The sequence below is a fragment of the Podarcis muralis genome, chromosome 16, assembly GCF_964188315.1.
Source record: "Podarcis muralis chromosome 16, rPodMur119.hap1.1, whole genome shotgun sequence".
NCBI classification, from domain to species: Eukaryota; Metazoa; Chordata; class Lepidosauria; order Squamata; family Lacertidae; genus Podarcis; species Podarcis muralis.
In genome coordinates, this window is record NC_135670.1 from 18,532,706 (window position 1) to 18,547,462 (window position 14,757).

Consider the following 14,757-nt stretch of genomic DNA (forward strand, 5'->3'; position numbering starts at 1 on the left):
TACAGACTCTTCACGTTACAGACTCCGCTAACCCAGAAATAGTACCTCGGGTTAAGAACTTTGCTCCAGGATGAGAACAGAAATCGTGCAGCAGTGGCACAGCACAAGCAGGAGGCCCCATTAGCTAAAGTGGTGCTTCAGGTTAAGAACAGTTTCAGGTTAAGAACGGACCTCCAGAAGGAATTAACCCGAGGTACCACTGTATGTTGGTTTAAGAACAGCTTAGTTTATGATCACTGGGACGCGGGTGGCACTGTGGGTAAAAGCTCAGTGCCTAGGACTTGCCGATCGTATGGTCGGCGGTTCGAATCCCCGCGGCGCGGTGAGCTCCCGTCGTCCGGTCCCAGTTCCTGCCCACCTAGCAGTTCGAAAGCACCCCTAAGTGCAAGTAGATAAATAGATACCACTTTATTGCGGGAAGGTAAACGGCGTTTCCGTGCGCTGCGTTGGCTCGCCAGAGCAGCTTCGTCACGCTGGCCACGTGACCCGGAAGTGTCTTCGGACAACGCTGGCTCCCGGCCTCTTAAGCGAGATGAGCACGCAACCCGAGTCGGTCACGACTGGCCCGTACGGGCAGGGGTACCTTTACCTTTACCTAGTTTATGATCAACGAACACAGAAGTAGGTGTTTTGGTTTGTGAACTTTGCCTTGGAATAAGAACATGTTTTGCTTCCTGTTGAGTGTGTTCCATTTGTAAATTGAGTCCCCTGCTGCTATGCGAAAGCACGCCTCGGTTTAAGAACGCTTTGGTTTAAGAACGGACTTCCGGAACGGATTAAGTTTGTAAACCAAGATACCACTGTACACAGTGTGCATGGCGCCTCAAACACGCAGGTAATGCCACGTGGAGTTTGGTCCTGAGAAACCTAAGGCGCCACGAGGCATGATCTGATCATTTCGAGATACTTCACAGAAAGAGATTTCAAAATGAAAATATTGAATTAATTAATAATATTAGAAACTATTCGTTCAGTGTAAGTCACTTCTTTGTTTTGTTTTGTTTTTTAAAGTTTATACAGCTTTATTCATCCGGGGTGGGGAAGTCACTTCTCTGAATCCAGTGGGTTTGCGCAGCCAGGCTAATCCTGGCCGGCCTTCGGAGGGGATCTATCGGGTGCTCTGTCTGGGGTGGGGGTGGGGGGATGGCAAAGGACTGCATCAGAGGGACCGGGGTGGGAGCAGGCAGGGGACCGAGGCTGATGCTGGAAGACCTTTGTTCCCCCGGCCTCGGCTTGCAGCCTCAGTGGGAAGACGGCCTGACAAAAGAGCCCCTTTCCAACAGACTCCCCCCCCCCCGCGCTCTCCTCCCGCTTCCCTATTCATCCTTCAGCCTGAATTAGAGCGAGCCCTCCGCTCCCTTCTCACCCTCTCCATTCAAAAGGCAGCCCAGGCGAGGGGGCGGAGCCAGCCTTTCCAAACGAGCCAATCCAGCTGCTCCGCAGGCTCCATTGATGGCGTTTCCCAAAGCGAGTCTCTTCTTCTTTTCTTAAAGCGGAGGAGGCGTCGGAGAGGGTGGATAGAGCCAATGAGCGACGCAAAGGGCTGTCAGCTTCAAGGAAGGGAATGCCAGCCTCCTCCTGATTGTTGGGGTTCGTCCGCCGCCGCCGCCGCCTCCATTATTGCATCTCCAGGCGGTGCTTGCCTGTGGCATCATCAGGCTTCCTCTGCTGGTTTCTGAGAGGGGCAGTCCCGCCAGTCACGCACATTTGGGGAACTGGGGAGGTGCGGGGATAAGTTACTGCTTCCCTTCTTTTCTCGCTTCCAGCGCGGCTTGCAAGCCTAAGCGACCCTAAGGCAGGCATAGAGAAACTCGGCCCTCCAGATGTTTTGGGACTACAACTCCCACGACCCCTAGCTAACAGGACCAGTGATCAGGGATGATGGGAATTGTAGTCTCAAAACATCTGGAGGGCCGAGATTGCCCATGCCTGCCCTAAGGCGGCTTTCCCTGCCCCAAACCCAGATGTTTTGGACTACAACTCCCATCAGCACCCGCCAGCATGGTTTATTGCACTGGCATGGTCAAAAATTTCTGGAAGGTCCTAGGTTTGGGGGAAGATAATTTAAGGTGAATCTGGTGCTTTTAAGGAGGCAGGATTTGCCCAAGTGCTCCATCTGTTTTAGCTTTTTTAAAAATGAAACTCATTTATTGAGTTTGCAAGTTGCTGGGAACCAGGCAGAGGGCTTTGTCTACAGTGGCACCTGCCCTGTGGAATGCCCCCCCCCATCAAATATCAAGGAGATAAAGAACTACTGTACACAACTTTTAGAAGACATCTGAAAGCCAGTGGCGTAGCGTGGGTTGTCAGCACCCGGGGCAAGGCAAGTAATTTGCACCCCCTAACCCGTGGATTTGCGCCCCCTAACCCGTGGATTTGCGCCCCCTAACCTGTGGATTTGCCCTAACCCCAGATGTTGCGCCCGGTGTGGCCGGCCCCCCCTGCACCCCCCACGCTACGCCACTGCTGAAAGCAGCCCTGTATCGGGAAGTTTTTAATGTTTGACATTTTATTATGTTTGTATATGTGCTGGAAGCTACCCAGAGTGGCTGGGGAAATCCAGCCAGAAGGGCATGGTATAAATAGTATTACCATTATTATTATTATTATTACCCTCCTGCCTTTTTCTCCAAGGAGCTTAAGGTGGTCACATGGTTCCCCCCCCCCTCATGGTTCCCCATCCCCACAGCAACTCTGTGGGGCAGAGTGGGTTGAGGCAGTGACTGGCCCCACATCACCCAGTGAGATTCATAGCTAAATGGTGATTTGAACCCTAGTCTCCCAGCTCCGACACTAACCGCTATGCAACACTCCTTCTAGTTCTTTAATCATTTGTTTCCTTTCTCAGGGTGTTGGAAGCCATTTGGAAGAGGGGTCCCTCCTTACGGTGTTTTTACCTGTCTCTTGCAAAGTTCATACCTGCCTAAGAACCTGGCTGGAGCAGACTGAGCTAGGCACACTTAGCAGAATGGCTATATGTCCTAGTTTACAGAGGGCGGTCCATTATTTGAACAGTGCCCCACCACTTAAAACAGCTTCCCAACAACCAGCCACATAACATAATTTATGGACCTAATAGGTGTCTAAAGCCATTTGCACATAAGAAATAGGAGACTACACAACACAAAACACTGCTTCTGTATGTAGGTTTTATTTTATTTGGTTTTCTATCTTGTATTTTGTAAATGTACATCCAGATTTGTTTTTCCTTTAAAAAATTTTGGGGCCCCCAAGAGAGTGGGGCCCTAAGCTATATAGCTTGTTTAGCTTATACGTAAATCCGGCACTGCTTATACCACTTTCAGCACTTTCAACATTCTGGCTACAGCCATCAAGGGGATGGGGCGGCTCCTCTATGATATATTTTTGCTAAAGATTTTACAAATACGTCCATTGTCTCTTTTTTCAAGTTGCGTTTTCTACCGATCAGTTTCATTTGTTGTGAGACATTAGTGTGGCATACAGTGTTAGGTTAGGAAGAAAAGAGGGGGAGAGAGGAGGAGGAGGGGGCATGGTGAGGGGTTGGGGTTGGGTGGCAATGCTTCTATTCTTCGACTTAGTGTATGTGTGGGGTTTTGTGTTAGCGTCATTTGTGTGGGTTCTATTACTATTTGCTTGTATTTCCTTGGTGGTGAGAGAGGTTGGGGGCAGCCTAGGGTGTGGTTGGTTGTCAGTGGTACCTCGGGTTAAGAACTTAATTCGTTCTGGAGGTCCGTTCTAAACCTGAAACTGTTCTTAACCTTAGGTACCACTTTAGCTAATGGGGCCTCCAGCTGCCACTGTGCCACCGTCGTGCAATTTCCGTTCTCATCCTGAGGCAAAGTTCTTAACCCGAGGTACTATTTCTGGATTAGCGGAGTCTGTAACCTGAAGCGTCTGTAACCCGAGGTACCACTGTAATGAGATTTGTTTTTGTGTGTGGGTGGGGTATGTGTGTGTTTTTGGATCAGGTTAGCCAGATTGATTCATAAGCTGTCGGTGGATTGTTGTTGTTGTCTTGTTGGGCTGGGGGAACCATACTGGGGTAAATGCGTCTTCTTCTATTTGTCCCCGTGTCAGTTTCAGTTTATGGCTCCTCTGTGATGAAAACTTGCAATAAGCCAAGTAAGAGGTGACATGATAGAAGTTTATCAAATTATGTGCAGCCTAGATAAAGTGAATAGAGATTTTGTTGTTGGTGTTGTTCCTCCCTCTCTCATAACACCAGAACTTGTGGACGTCCAATGAAGCTGAATGCTGGAAGATTCAGGACAGTAATAATAATAATAATAATAATAATAATAATAATAATAATAATAATAATAATTTATTTAACCCCAGCCTCCCCAGCCAAGACCGGGCTCAGGGCGGCTAACAACCAATAATAAAAACAAGTTGATTAAAATACAATTTAAAAGATTAAGATACAACATTAAAACAATTAGGAGGAGAAAGGAAAAAGAAAGAGGGGGAGGGAATCAAACTGATTCTGAGCCAAAGGCCAGGTGGAACAACTCTGTCTTACAGGTCCTGCCGAAAGAGATCAGATCCCACAGGGCCCTGGTCTCATGAGACAGAGCATTCCACCAGGCCGGAGCCAGTGTTGAAAAGGCCCTGGCTCTGGTTGAGGCTAATCTAACTTCCTTAGGGCCCAGGACCTCTAGGGTGTTGCTATATATGGACCTTAAAGATAAAGGAAAGGACTTCTTCACACAGTGCATAGTTAAACTATGGAACTCGCTGCCACAGGAGGCAGTGATTGGCACCAACTTAGTTGGCTTTTTAAAAAGATTAGATAAATTCATGAAGGATAAGGCTGTCCATGGCTATTAACTACAGTGGCAATGCTCTGCCTCCCTGGTTGGAAACAGTAATGCTTCTGACTATTGTACCAGGAAGGAAGACGGCTCTTCTGCTTGGGTTCTGCTAGCTGGTTTCCCAGTTGGACTAGATGGGCCATTGGCCTGATCCAACAGGCTCTTAGAATCATAGCATTGTAAAGTTGGAAGGGACACTAAAGATCATGTAGTCCAACCCCTTGCAGTCAAGGTTACCAGACGTCCCCGTTTCCCGGGAACAGCCCCCGGATTTACAAATCTGTCCCCATACAAAATCCATGGAAGTTGAAAAGTGTCCCCGGATTCATTGAAAAAAATCTGGTAACCTTATTTGCAATGCCAGAATATGCAGCTGTCCCATAAGGGGATTGAACCTGCAACCTTGGCATTATCAGCACCGTGTTCTAATCAAAGGAGCTATTCAGGTGTTCCGTTCTTATTTATTTTTTAAACATTTTAATTCTGCAATATCAGTTAGGCATGAAATTAAATGACCATGGTTGCTAAAAGCCCACTTGATTTGGCAGTCTATTAACAAGGATAAACAATAGTGTGGGAGAAGACATTAGCGTTTGGTCAAAAGTTTGCACTTCAGAAAAGTGTGTTTTTGTTTCTTCCACTAGATGGAGTTATTGTGCCTTTATAACCGCCGTGCGGCAACCTCTGTATCAGTTGCATTTCTGCTGTCCACATTGCGGCTGTTGCATCCACAAGAACCCTCTTGTGAAACACAAAAAGGTGGCAGTCCCAGGGACCCTTGAGCCTTGGCTCAAGATTCTGCAGGCAGATCCATGGCAATGGAGTGAGAGGTCATAGAGGGAAGGATGACATCACAAGATTGCTCCCGCAGAGAGCGACATCCAAGGGGCCTAGGAAAAACAGGGACTGAGCAGGGCTGGCAGGAGGGGCCGGAAAAAGACCACAGGTCAGTTGCTGACACCCTTTAAACAAGCCGTGGTAGAAGCAAGCGATGAGCACAGGCACCAGAGCATGTCCTTAGCCCCATTACCCCATGAGTTGGGTTGCCAACTGATGAGGGGAGAGCTTGATCTGCTTTTGCAGAAGCCACACCTACAAGGTCAAGATCTACAGCAGGCATAGGCAAACTCAGCCCTCCAGATGTTTTGGGATTACAACTCCCACCATCCCTCGCTAACAGAACCAGTGGTCAGGGATGGTGGGAGTTGTAGTCCCAAAACATCTGGAGGGCCGAGTTTGCCTATGCCTGACCTACAGCTACCTACAGCTTTCTAACCTGAAAAGGTCTGCAAATCAAGAGGCCTTAAAGGCACAGGAGCAGCAGTCAATGGGAAACCTGGCAATCCTGCCTGCAAAAACAACTCACAAACCAAGGCACTCAGGGAAGGTTGCCACCTTTTCCTCTCAGCTTTGCTCCTGTGCCTTTATAACAGTAGCCTGACACATGCACACATATACTTATCTGCTGCAGCCCTTAATTCTTGCCTGCCTCTCGCCCCTCCCTGCTTTTGTTCTAACCACTAGTCTCTCACACCCCATGTAGGCCATGGAGCAAGGGAAGACGATGGAGGCGCCTAAACCACCCAGTCACATCGCCACCAAAGGCCTCTTCAATACAGCTATGGGGCCCCTCCAGCGCCAACTACGCTCCGGGGAGTACAACCTGTTCAAGTGTGCCACCATGTTTGAAAGCGACTTTGTCCAGGTACGGGAACCTGCTCCTCAGTTTGCTTCCTGGGACTCTGGAAATGCCGGGCGTTGAACTCAACACCCTTTTGCATGCAAGACGCGGGGGGGGGGGGGGGGAGAGCACTGAGTCAATATCCTTCCCCAACTCACATCCAGAGTTTCTCAAGAACTGGGCAAAACTCAGCCGAAGAGAGTTCCCCTTTCTCCGTCGCTGCAGAAACATGTTTGGAAAATCTGGCCCTGGCAGAATTCTCCCTGCTGTAACCTCCCCTACAAATAGTCTGGGATGCTGATACGAGACATGCCGCCACGTCTAGGGCCTAAAGCAAACACTTTAGGCTGCTGTTTTTCTGTTCTAGTGGCAGTGAGTTTCTCGGATGCAGTGAGGATGTTAGCTGGTAACCTACATCTGCAGTCTAGTAAGTCTGGTAAGCCTGAAGTTAGTTTTCTGTGGAGTTAAAAGCAGGAGTGTTTTCCTATCCCTACTGGAGCAGTATGGAATTGCAGGCTGTGCTGTCAAGTTTTGAGTACAGTTCAGTACATAGCTGTTAAATCTCCAGGAACATAGGGAGTGATGTCTGTTGTTTGCAGAGAAGTGAGGTGATGTTTGTCAGGGGGACTTTGCTCAGTCTGTGTCACTGGAAGCAGACCCGTTCTGGGGAGCTATCTTCTTAGGCTGGTTTGTTAGAGGAGTTCATCTCTATCTCCTAAAGGCAGTGTCAGCTTTTTCTCCCCAGCGCAAAGGGAGGTGAAAAGCAGGGAGAGTGAGTCTTGGACTCTTGTTGGACTCTAAGCATGCCTTGACCACAGCAGTGGTGGATGTCTGTATATATTTGCTACCAATATGCTTTTATGCCTGTCAAGTAAGCTTCTACACTGGATCGAATATTTATGGCGCCCAAGAGTGTTCATTGGCTGCTGTGTGTACCTTCAACCCTGAATACACTTCCAAGGAAGGAGCTGCGTTGAGATGTCACTCTGCCGAGTATGGATACTGGCACACACACACACGTAGCGAAAATGATGCCGGACCCAATCCTTCTAAATCATCCATCAGAGGTTGATGGATTGATCCAACAGTCATCACATGGTAACTTCTCTTTGCATTGCAGGTCAGCAAGCGAGGTGGCACCCTGGACGTCCACAATCAAGTCCAGATGGTGCGGGTTGCCATTGCGGCCACCAGCCCAGGCCTTCAGGTCCCCAACGTGCTGTTGCTGGCCCGGCCAATATTCCCTTCCCGACAGCAGCCTCAAAGCCTCCAGGCCGCCCGGTTACACCGCACTTCGATGAATACGAGGTTTGAGCTGACCAGGTGAGGCCCAGGTTGCCCATTTTCACACCAAGGCAGCACCCTGCTTAAAAAGGCCACATTTGCATGATTTAGAGCACTATGGCACAACAGTCAAGACTTCCTCACAAAGAATTCTGGGAGCTGTAGTTTGTTAAGGGTGCTGAGAGTGGTTAGGAGACCCCTATTATCCCCATAGAGAAACAATTTCCAGCAGGCCCAGCCCACCTATGGGGCAAAGTGAGGTGACTGCCTCAGGTGGCAGGATCCACAGGGACAGCAGATCCTAATACAGTGGTACCTCTCATTAAGAACTTAATTCTTTCTGGAGGTCTGTTCTTAACCTGAAACTGTTCTTAACCTGAAGCACCACTTTAGCTAATGGGGCCTCCTGCTGCCGCTGCGCCACCACTGCGCGATTTCTGTTCTCATCCTGAAGCAAAGTTCTTAACCCGAGGTAATATTTCTGGGTTAACAGAGTCTGTAACCTGAAGCGTATGTAACCCAAGGTACCACTGTATAGGTCTTTATTCCCTTCTTCCTGATGTAGATTTTCACTCACCCCTTCTTACCTGGTGGGGAAGGGGGCGCCATTTTGTGGTTTACCTCAGGTACCAAAAATATATTGGGCCGACCGTAATTTCCAGGATGGCTTAACAGTCGATCCCACCTTACAGGGAGCTCTGGGAACTGTAGGCACTGGCTCCCAAATGTTGGCAACCGCAACGGGAAGCCCACAAGCAGGACGTGAGTGTAGCAGACCTCACTTTGTTTCATTCTAAATTCTCTTGCTGCTTTCAGAGGTAATTTTTAAGAATGGCTGTGCTATTTCAGTGAAAGTTCCTAAATCTTGTGCATGGCATTAAAAAGTCTTAATAAACAAAGGGGGTGCAGATTGTGGTGTGACGGCAAGTCAGTTCATAGACCCCATTTTGCACTCCAACAACAAACACACATACAGATCTTCCTGCTTTCTCTCCCTGTCTCCATGCAGGCTCCTTCCCTTGTGCTTCGTCAAGATCTCCATCCACGACTTTGATAAGCAACAGCTCCGATTCAAAATGTCCACCGGCCGCACTTTCTACCTCCAGCTCTGCCCACTACCAGATACACAGGAAAGTGAGTTTGAGTCATGGGTCAAGGTTGTCCACCTGCTGCGACCCCCCTCGGACGTTAGCCTGAAGAAGGAGCCTGTTGAAGACCTATGGAAGCCAGGCCAGCCTGCTCTCAACGCTACAGCTGTGAGTTCCTTTGGGGTGATGGAAGTGAAGCCCCTAAAAGTAGGACACCCGGAACCTTGGGAATGCAGGGGGGATGTGGGAAAGGAAGGTGAAAATATTGGCAAAACCTATTGGTGTTTCACAACTTTCTGACTAGTTGCAGGACCTTAGCCAGACCTAGCAGAGCACACGCAGAGTTCACAAAAGCAATTGGCAACTTGGCTGCAGACAGGATGGATGAAGCAGGAACCAGTAACTTGTGGTTAGGTGTTTATTATATACAGTGCCTATTTACAGGAGCAGAACAGAACACGGATCTTTAACTTGCTCTCTCATACGACTCACAACTCCTACACTGACACTTGTACATTCCAGTTAGAAGGCCATTAATCAATATTCCTGTGAGAGAGCTTGACCAATCATGGAGCTGTCTCCATGCCTCTGTATCACCAGGCAAACTTACTCCTTCACATTGCCTTGGCTGTCTGCTAAACCTTAATTGACTCTGTGTGCATAGCTGCACGTATTCAGATTCCCAACAGAAAATAGGGACACACACACTCCTCTCACACCAAAGATTACTTCAGAAGACCCCAGCCTTCTCCATTCTCACAGATGGATGATCTCTACCATTTTGGAGATGGAAGTAGGATAATCCTTGAAGACTTCCACCATCCCTGCTCTTGCACCAAGGACTACTGTTTGAGGTGCATTCTGCCATCCCTTCACAGACACCCCACTTTGCTCTTCTCCAGCACTTCTGACACCAGTGTTGCACACATCCCAATCTCTGAGCGGTGAGAGACTCCAGGCGTGCTTGCTTTTTCCTAGGGTTCAGTTTCCTTGGATTGAAGGTCAACAGAGACTGTGGCGTCTTTATGATATATGGATTTCTTGACACATATATTCAACCTGAGCATAGGATGGAGGGGCACACAGCATTAACACCACAACGGATATTGCCTCCCTGTTAGAGTTCCAGGGAAGCCCAAAGCCTTAGCTTCGGAGTCCAGCACTGAGCAAAACATGCCTCTGAGTCTCCAGCTGCCAGCATTAGCAAAAATTCTCTCACAACTTTCACATACACAGTCTTGGCCTATTATTCTCCATCCTAGGATGATGTGGCATATAACCAGAACAGACAGTGGCGTAGCGTGGGGGGTGCAGGGGGGGCCGGCCGCACCGGGCGCAACATCTGGGGTTAGGGCAAATCCACAGGTTAGGGGGCGCAAATCCACGGGTTAGGGGGCGCAAATCTTGCCTTGCCCCGGGTGCTGACAACCCACGCTACGCCACTGAGAACAGATGGGGGAAAAACTCACCCACATGTCTCTATGGGAACAGAGCTCACTCTTTTAAGATGTGAATGACAGGTATTTATTTAACTGAGCAGCTGAGGCCATTACCTTGACAAATGAACTGGCCTGATTGGTTCAGTCAGCTTCATCCTACAGATTCTAGCCTCCCACACACAGGATCACTGGTCTAGATTATACCCACAGGTATGGTTTAGACCCCTCAAATCTATAACAGTACATTGAACTGGTCTTAGCTGTTTAAAAAGCAGTGTTCTTCAACCTTGGAGTCTCAGATGCTGTTGGACTATAATTCATCCAGCATAGCAGTTAGTCTGGGATGAATGATGAATGATGGGAGTCCCAGCCCAACAGCATCTGGGGAACCCCAGCTGAAAAAGGTCTAAAGGGAATTTACTTAGCAGAGCTGGGGTGGAGTGCTGTTAGATTGGGAAGCGCTTGGTAGAGCTCTGTATGTTCTGAAGTAGATTAGTAAAGGTTTCTGAATACTAGTTGTACACATTGTTTCCTCTCCATTTAAATAAGGCAGCTAAAATAAAGTAAGTTTGGAGTAACCGTGAGTGTGTATAAACAAAAAAAATTCCTTCCAGTAGCACCTTAAAGACCAACTAAGTTAGTTCTTGGTATGAGCTTTCGTGTGCATGCACACGAAAGCTCATACCAAGAACTAACTTAGTTGGTCTTTAAGGTGCTACTGGAAGGAATTTTTTTTGTTTTGACTATGGCAGACCAACACGGGTACCTATCTGTAACGTGAGTGTGTATGTGAGAGGACTGTGAGCGCCACTCATTTCAGGTTCTGAAAACCTCTTCCTAGCCTCAGCCTATGCTCAAAATGCATTATTTATTTCTATCTTTTGCACCTGGCTTTGGTTGGGTGATCTGACGGTTCTAGCAAACAGCAAGCAAAGTCAGTCTGACAAGCCTCATGTCTGTCCATCCCTACAACATATTGCAGGTATTACTACTACACAGCTTGAAGCAATCGGGTGGATAAAAACTGACTCCTCTTGGAATAAATATTGTCCGGACCCAAAATATGGTTCCAAAGCTTTATTAATAGAACTTTCTTCAAACGAATAATGTTACAGCCAAATAGTTGTAGAAACTTCAGTGGCACCCTGTGTGAGCCGAAAATTTGGCACCCTCCCACATCTCACCTTCTGTTCTGCTCAATTCACTATGTCATAGTTGTGACGCCTTGTGACACCCCCTAGGCTTGGCACCCAATGTGGGGAAACTGGGCGCGCTGCCCTAAATCTGCCTCTGTCCCCAGGAAAGAAAATTAGGTCCATGCCCATTGTTTCAAATACCTTGTTCCCCATCCACCCAGAATCCTGCGCCCCAGCTCCCTGCGGACAGAGAGTACACCCTTGCAGAAGTCCTAAGCACTTTGCAAGACGAAGAGGACAAGAGGAACCCAGCTGAGCCCTTGACGAATCAGTATAGCATCCTTGAACCCAGCAGCAGCCCATCTCTAACTCCCAGCCAAGGGATACCAGCAGAATCAGAGAGCCTCCCACCTTCAGAGGGTCCAAGTTCCAAAGAGCTCCTTCAAAGGTCCTCCAAGGGCGACAAGAAGGACAGGAGGCATAAGGACCGCTCGTCTGGAAGCAGGTACCAGGGGAATTTTGTGCTGGCAGCCAGAGCGGGGAGCTGGGATTTGAGGCTGACGGCGAAAGGGTTCAACCCATACCACCCCAGACAAACATACGCTGACAGAAAGCTCCAGTTGGACATTATGGCAAGCTAGGTGGTGCACACATACACCAGATGTTTTTGAACTCCAGCTCCCATTACTCCCAGGCAACATATCCAATGGTCAGGGATGATGGGAGTTGTATTCTGACAACGTTGGCTACCCATATGGTCATTTGGACAGCTAGTTCCCAATATTCTATAGTATAAGAACAGTCTGGCTGCTGGATCAGACCCAAGGCCCATCTTGTGCAGAATTCTGTTCTCACAGTGGCAGGGGTGTAGGGGGTGTGTGCCAGGACGATCGCCCCAGGCACATTTTTTAGGGGGTGTTGTTCATGCCGCCCTCCCCAAGCCAGCCCTGTGCTGCTTCGTGAGGCTGGGATCTAATCAGATTCCAGCCTTGCAAAGCTGCTCAGAGAGGGCAGCGTGAGCCTTGTGTTGCTTTGTGAGGCAGGGATCATTGCAGCCTTGCAAAGCAGCTTGGGGCTGATGTTGTTCAGCAGCAAGGCCTGGGCAGGCTCAGGGAGGGCGGAGTCAACAGTGCCCCCCTGTCAAAGTACATCCTGTATCTGGTAAATCAAATTTTCAGGAGGAAAGCATTGAGATTGGTGCTGTTTGTGGATTGTGCTAATTAAATGGGACTGCAAAAAGCGGCAAACCCACAGTAAACTCCAGTGTGGACAAGCCCTAATTGTGAGATGGGGGGAACCACACCCACTTTCTGATTGTCCTCCTGGTGAATGGCGAATGGAGGAGGTTTCACATGGACATGGCAGCCATTCTCACAGGTGCTCTTCCTGTTTCAGAAAAAGCAGCAGAAGGAAAAGGTCAAGCAAGTCACGCCGAAGCCATTCATCAAAGAGAGGTAAGAGCTGCTCCGGCCAGCTTCCCAGAGCCCATCCCCAAACACAATGGAAGATCCATGCCACTGTAAGCATCTAAGGGATCAGCCATGCTTCTGCCTGTCCCTCCGCTGAATCAGAGCAAACATCAATCGGGTTTTCTGCAGATTGGCATTTGCTGCGATTCAGCAGCAAAGGACAGGTTTTCCAAGGAAAGTGGTGGCGCAAATGGAAACTACTCAGACTGTGCCTAGAAAGCATTGGACAAGCAGAAAACCTATTGAAGCTGTGCTTTCCAGGCAAGGGACAAGCAGAAGCCCTTAACCCATGACTCTCCATCCACCCATTAATCCAGGGATGCCATACTGGATCAACATTTCCAAAATCAAATGGATTTGAGAATTGTGGCATCTGAAAATAAGGCAATGGAATCAATGGAATTGGAAGGGACCCTGAGGGTCATCCAGTTCAACCCTCTGCAGTGCAGGAATAAATTCATTGCACGCTTCAATAGGAAAGGCTCCAGACGTTGGTTAGACTCCCAGCTCTCATGATCCCCAGCCAGCATGACCAATTGACCAATGTTGGAGCTGTAGTCCAGCAACAGCGGGGGTGGGCACGTTTGTCTACCCCTGGCACAGCCAAAGATGGGTAGGGGCAGTGCTGCATGCCTGTGCCCATGGAGGGGAGGGGCAGCAGGTGAAGGTGGTGGGAGCAGCTCCGCTGACTCCTCTCGGGGTCTCTCCTCCTTTCCCTCCAGCTGCCAGCCGGAGCCCCAGCAAGATCTCCTCTATTCTCATGGGTTCCTTCTCCAGCACCAGCCACAAACACCACAAAGGAAGCAGAAAGGGGGGCAGAGAGAGGAGGCATTGAGAGAGGCCCAAGAAGCAGAAGAGGCCCCAAAGGGACAGAGATGCTTTCCCCTCTTCTCCAACCATCTCTGACTTTAATAAAAACAATGGCTAGAAAAACCACACCATTGTGAGTCTTGGGCCAAGAGGCACAGGGGAGAGGGGAGGCCGGTGGGGGCAGGAGAGGGGAGGGTTAAGAGGGGTCTGGCCAAGGGGAAGGCATGACACCCCATGCAGCGTTTGGGACTTCTTAGTTTGGAGAAAAGGCGAGTAAGAGGTGACATTATTGAAATTTATCAATGTATGTCTGGCATGGAGAGAGGAAAGCTTTTCTCACTCTCTCACAACACTAGAACTCTTTGTACTGTGGAGACATTTGACTGGAGCCATAAAATGGCTTAAAGGTAAAGGTAAAGGGACCCCTGACCATTAGGTCCAGTCGTGGCCGACTCTGGGGTTGGGCGCTCATCTCGCTTTATTGGCCAAGGGAGCCGGAGTACAGCTTCCGGGTCATGTGGCCAGCATAACTAAGCCGCTTCTGGCGAACCAGAGCAGCGCACAGAAACGCCTTTTACCTTCCCGCCAGAGCAGTACCTATTTATCTACTTGCACTTTGACGTGCTTTCGAACTGCTAGGTTGGCAGGAGCAGGGACCGAGCAACGGGAGGTCACCCCATCGCAGGGATTCAAACCGCCAACCTTCTGATTCGCAAGCCCTAGGCTCTGTGGTTTTACCCACAGTGCCACCTGCGTCCCCCCTAAAATGGCTTAGGTCTCATTTAAAAGCAGTATATCATACCCAAGGTAAGGGTGCAGCGAGTGACTAGGCCCAGTTGGCGAAAGGCCTTTCTGAGCTGCAGGGCTCTGAACAGATTCTTGGCCATGCCTATCCCTAGGGCCAGGCCTGTTTACAATAACTCTGCTAAGTTTATTCATGTAAGGGAGCGCTTTGTAGTATCTGCAAGCTTTCGAATGGTCCACAGCGACTGGATTAGAAGGAACAAGCTACCAAACTATTTACACAAGAGAAACTAGCCAGGTTTTCTCAGCT

The 14,757-nt window shown here is 49.0% G+C and overlaps 1 protein-coding gene across 1 annotated transcript; it reads left to right on the plus strand.

Moving 5' to 3' along the window:
• Positions 1-1,458: 1,458 nt before the first annotated feature.
• Positions 1,459-13,853, plus strand: LOC114587095 (Golgi-associated RAB2 interactor protein 4-like). Its single transcript, XM_028711016.2, has 7 exons — positions 1,459-1,590; positions 6,340-6,501; positions 7,598-7,800; positions 8,771-9,017; positions 11,646-11,929; positions 12,820-12,878; positions 13,616-13,853. The coding sequence occupies exons 2-7, from the start codon at positions 6,343-6,345 to the stop codon at positions 13,726-13,728; spliced, it is 1,065 nt and encodes a 354-aa protein (XP_028566849.2). The 5' UTR covers positions 1,459-1,590; positions 6,340-6,342; the 3' UTR covers positions 13,729-13,853.
• The last annotated feature ends 904 nt before the right edge of the window (positions 13,854-14,757 follow it).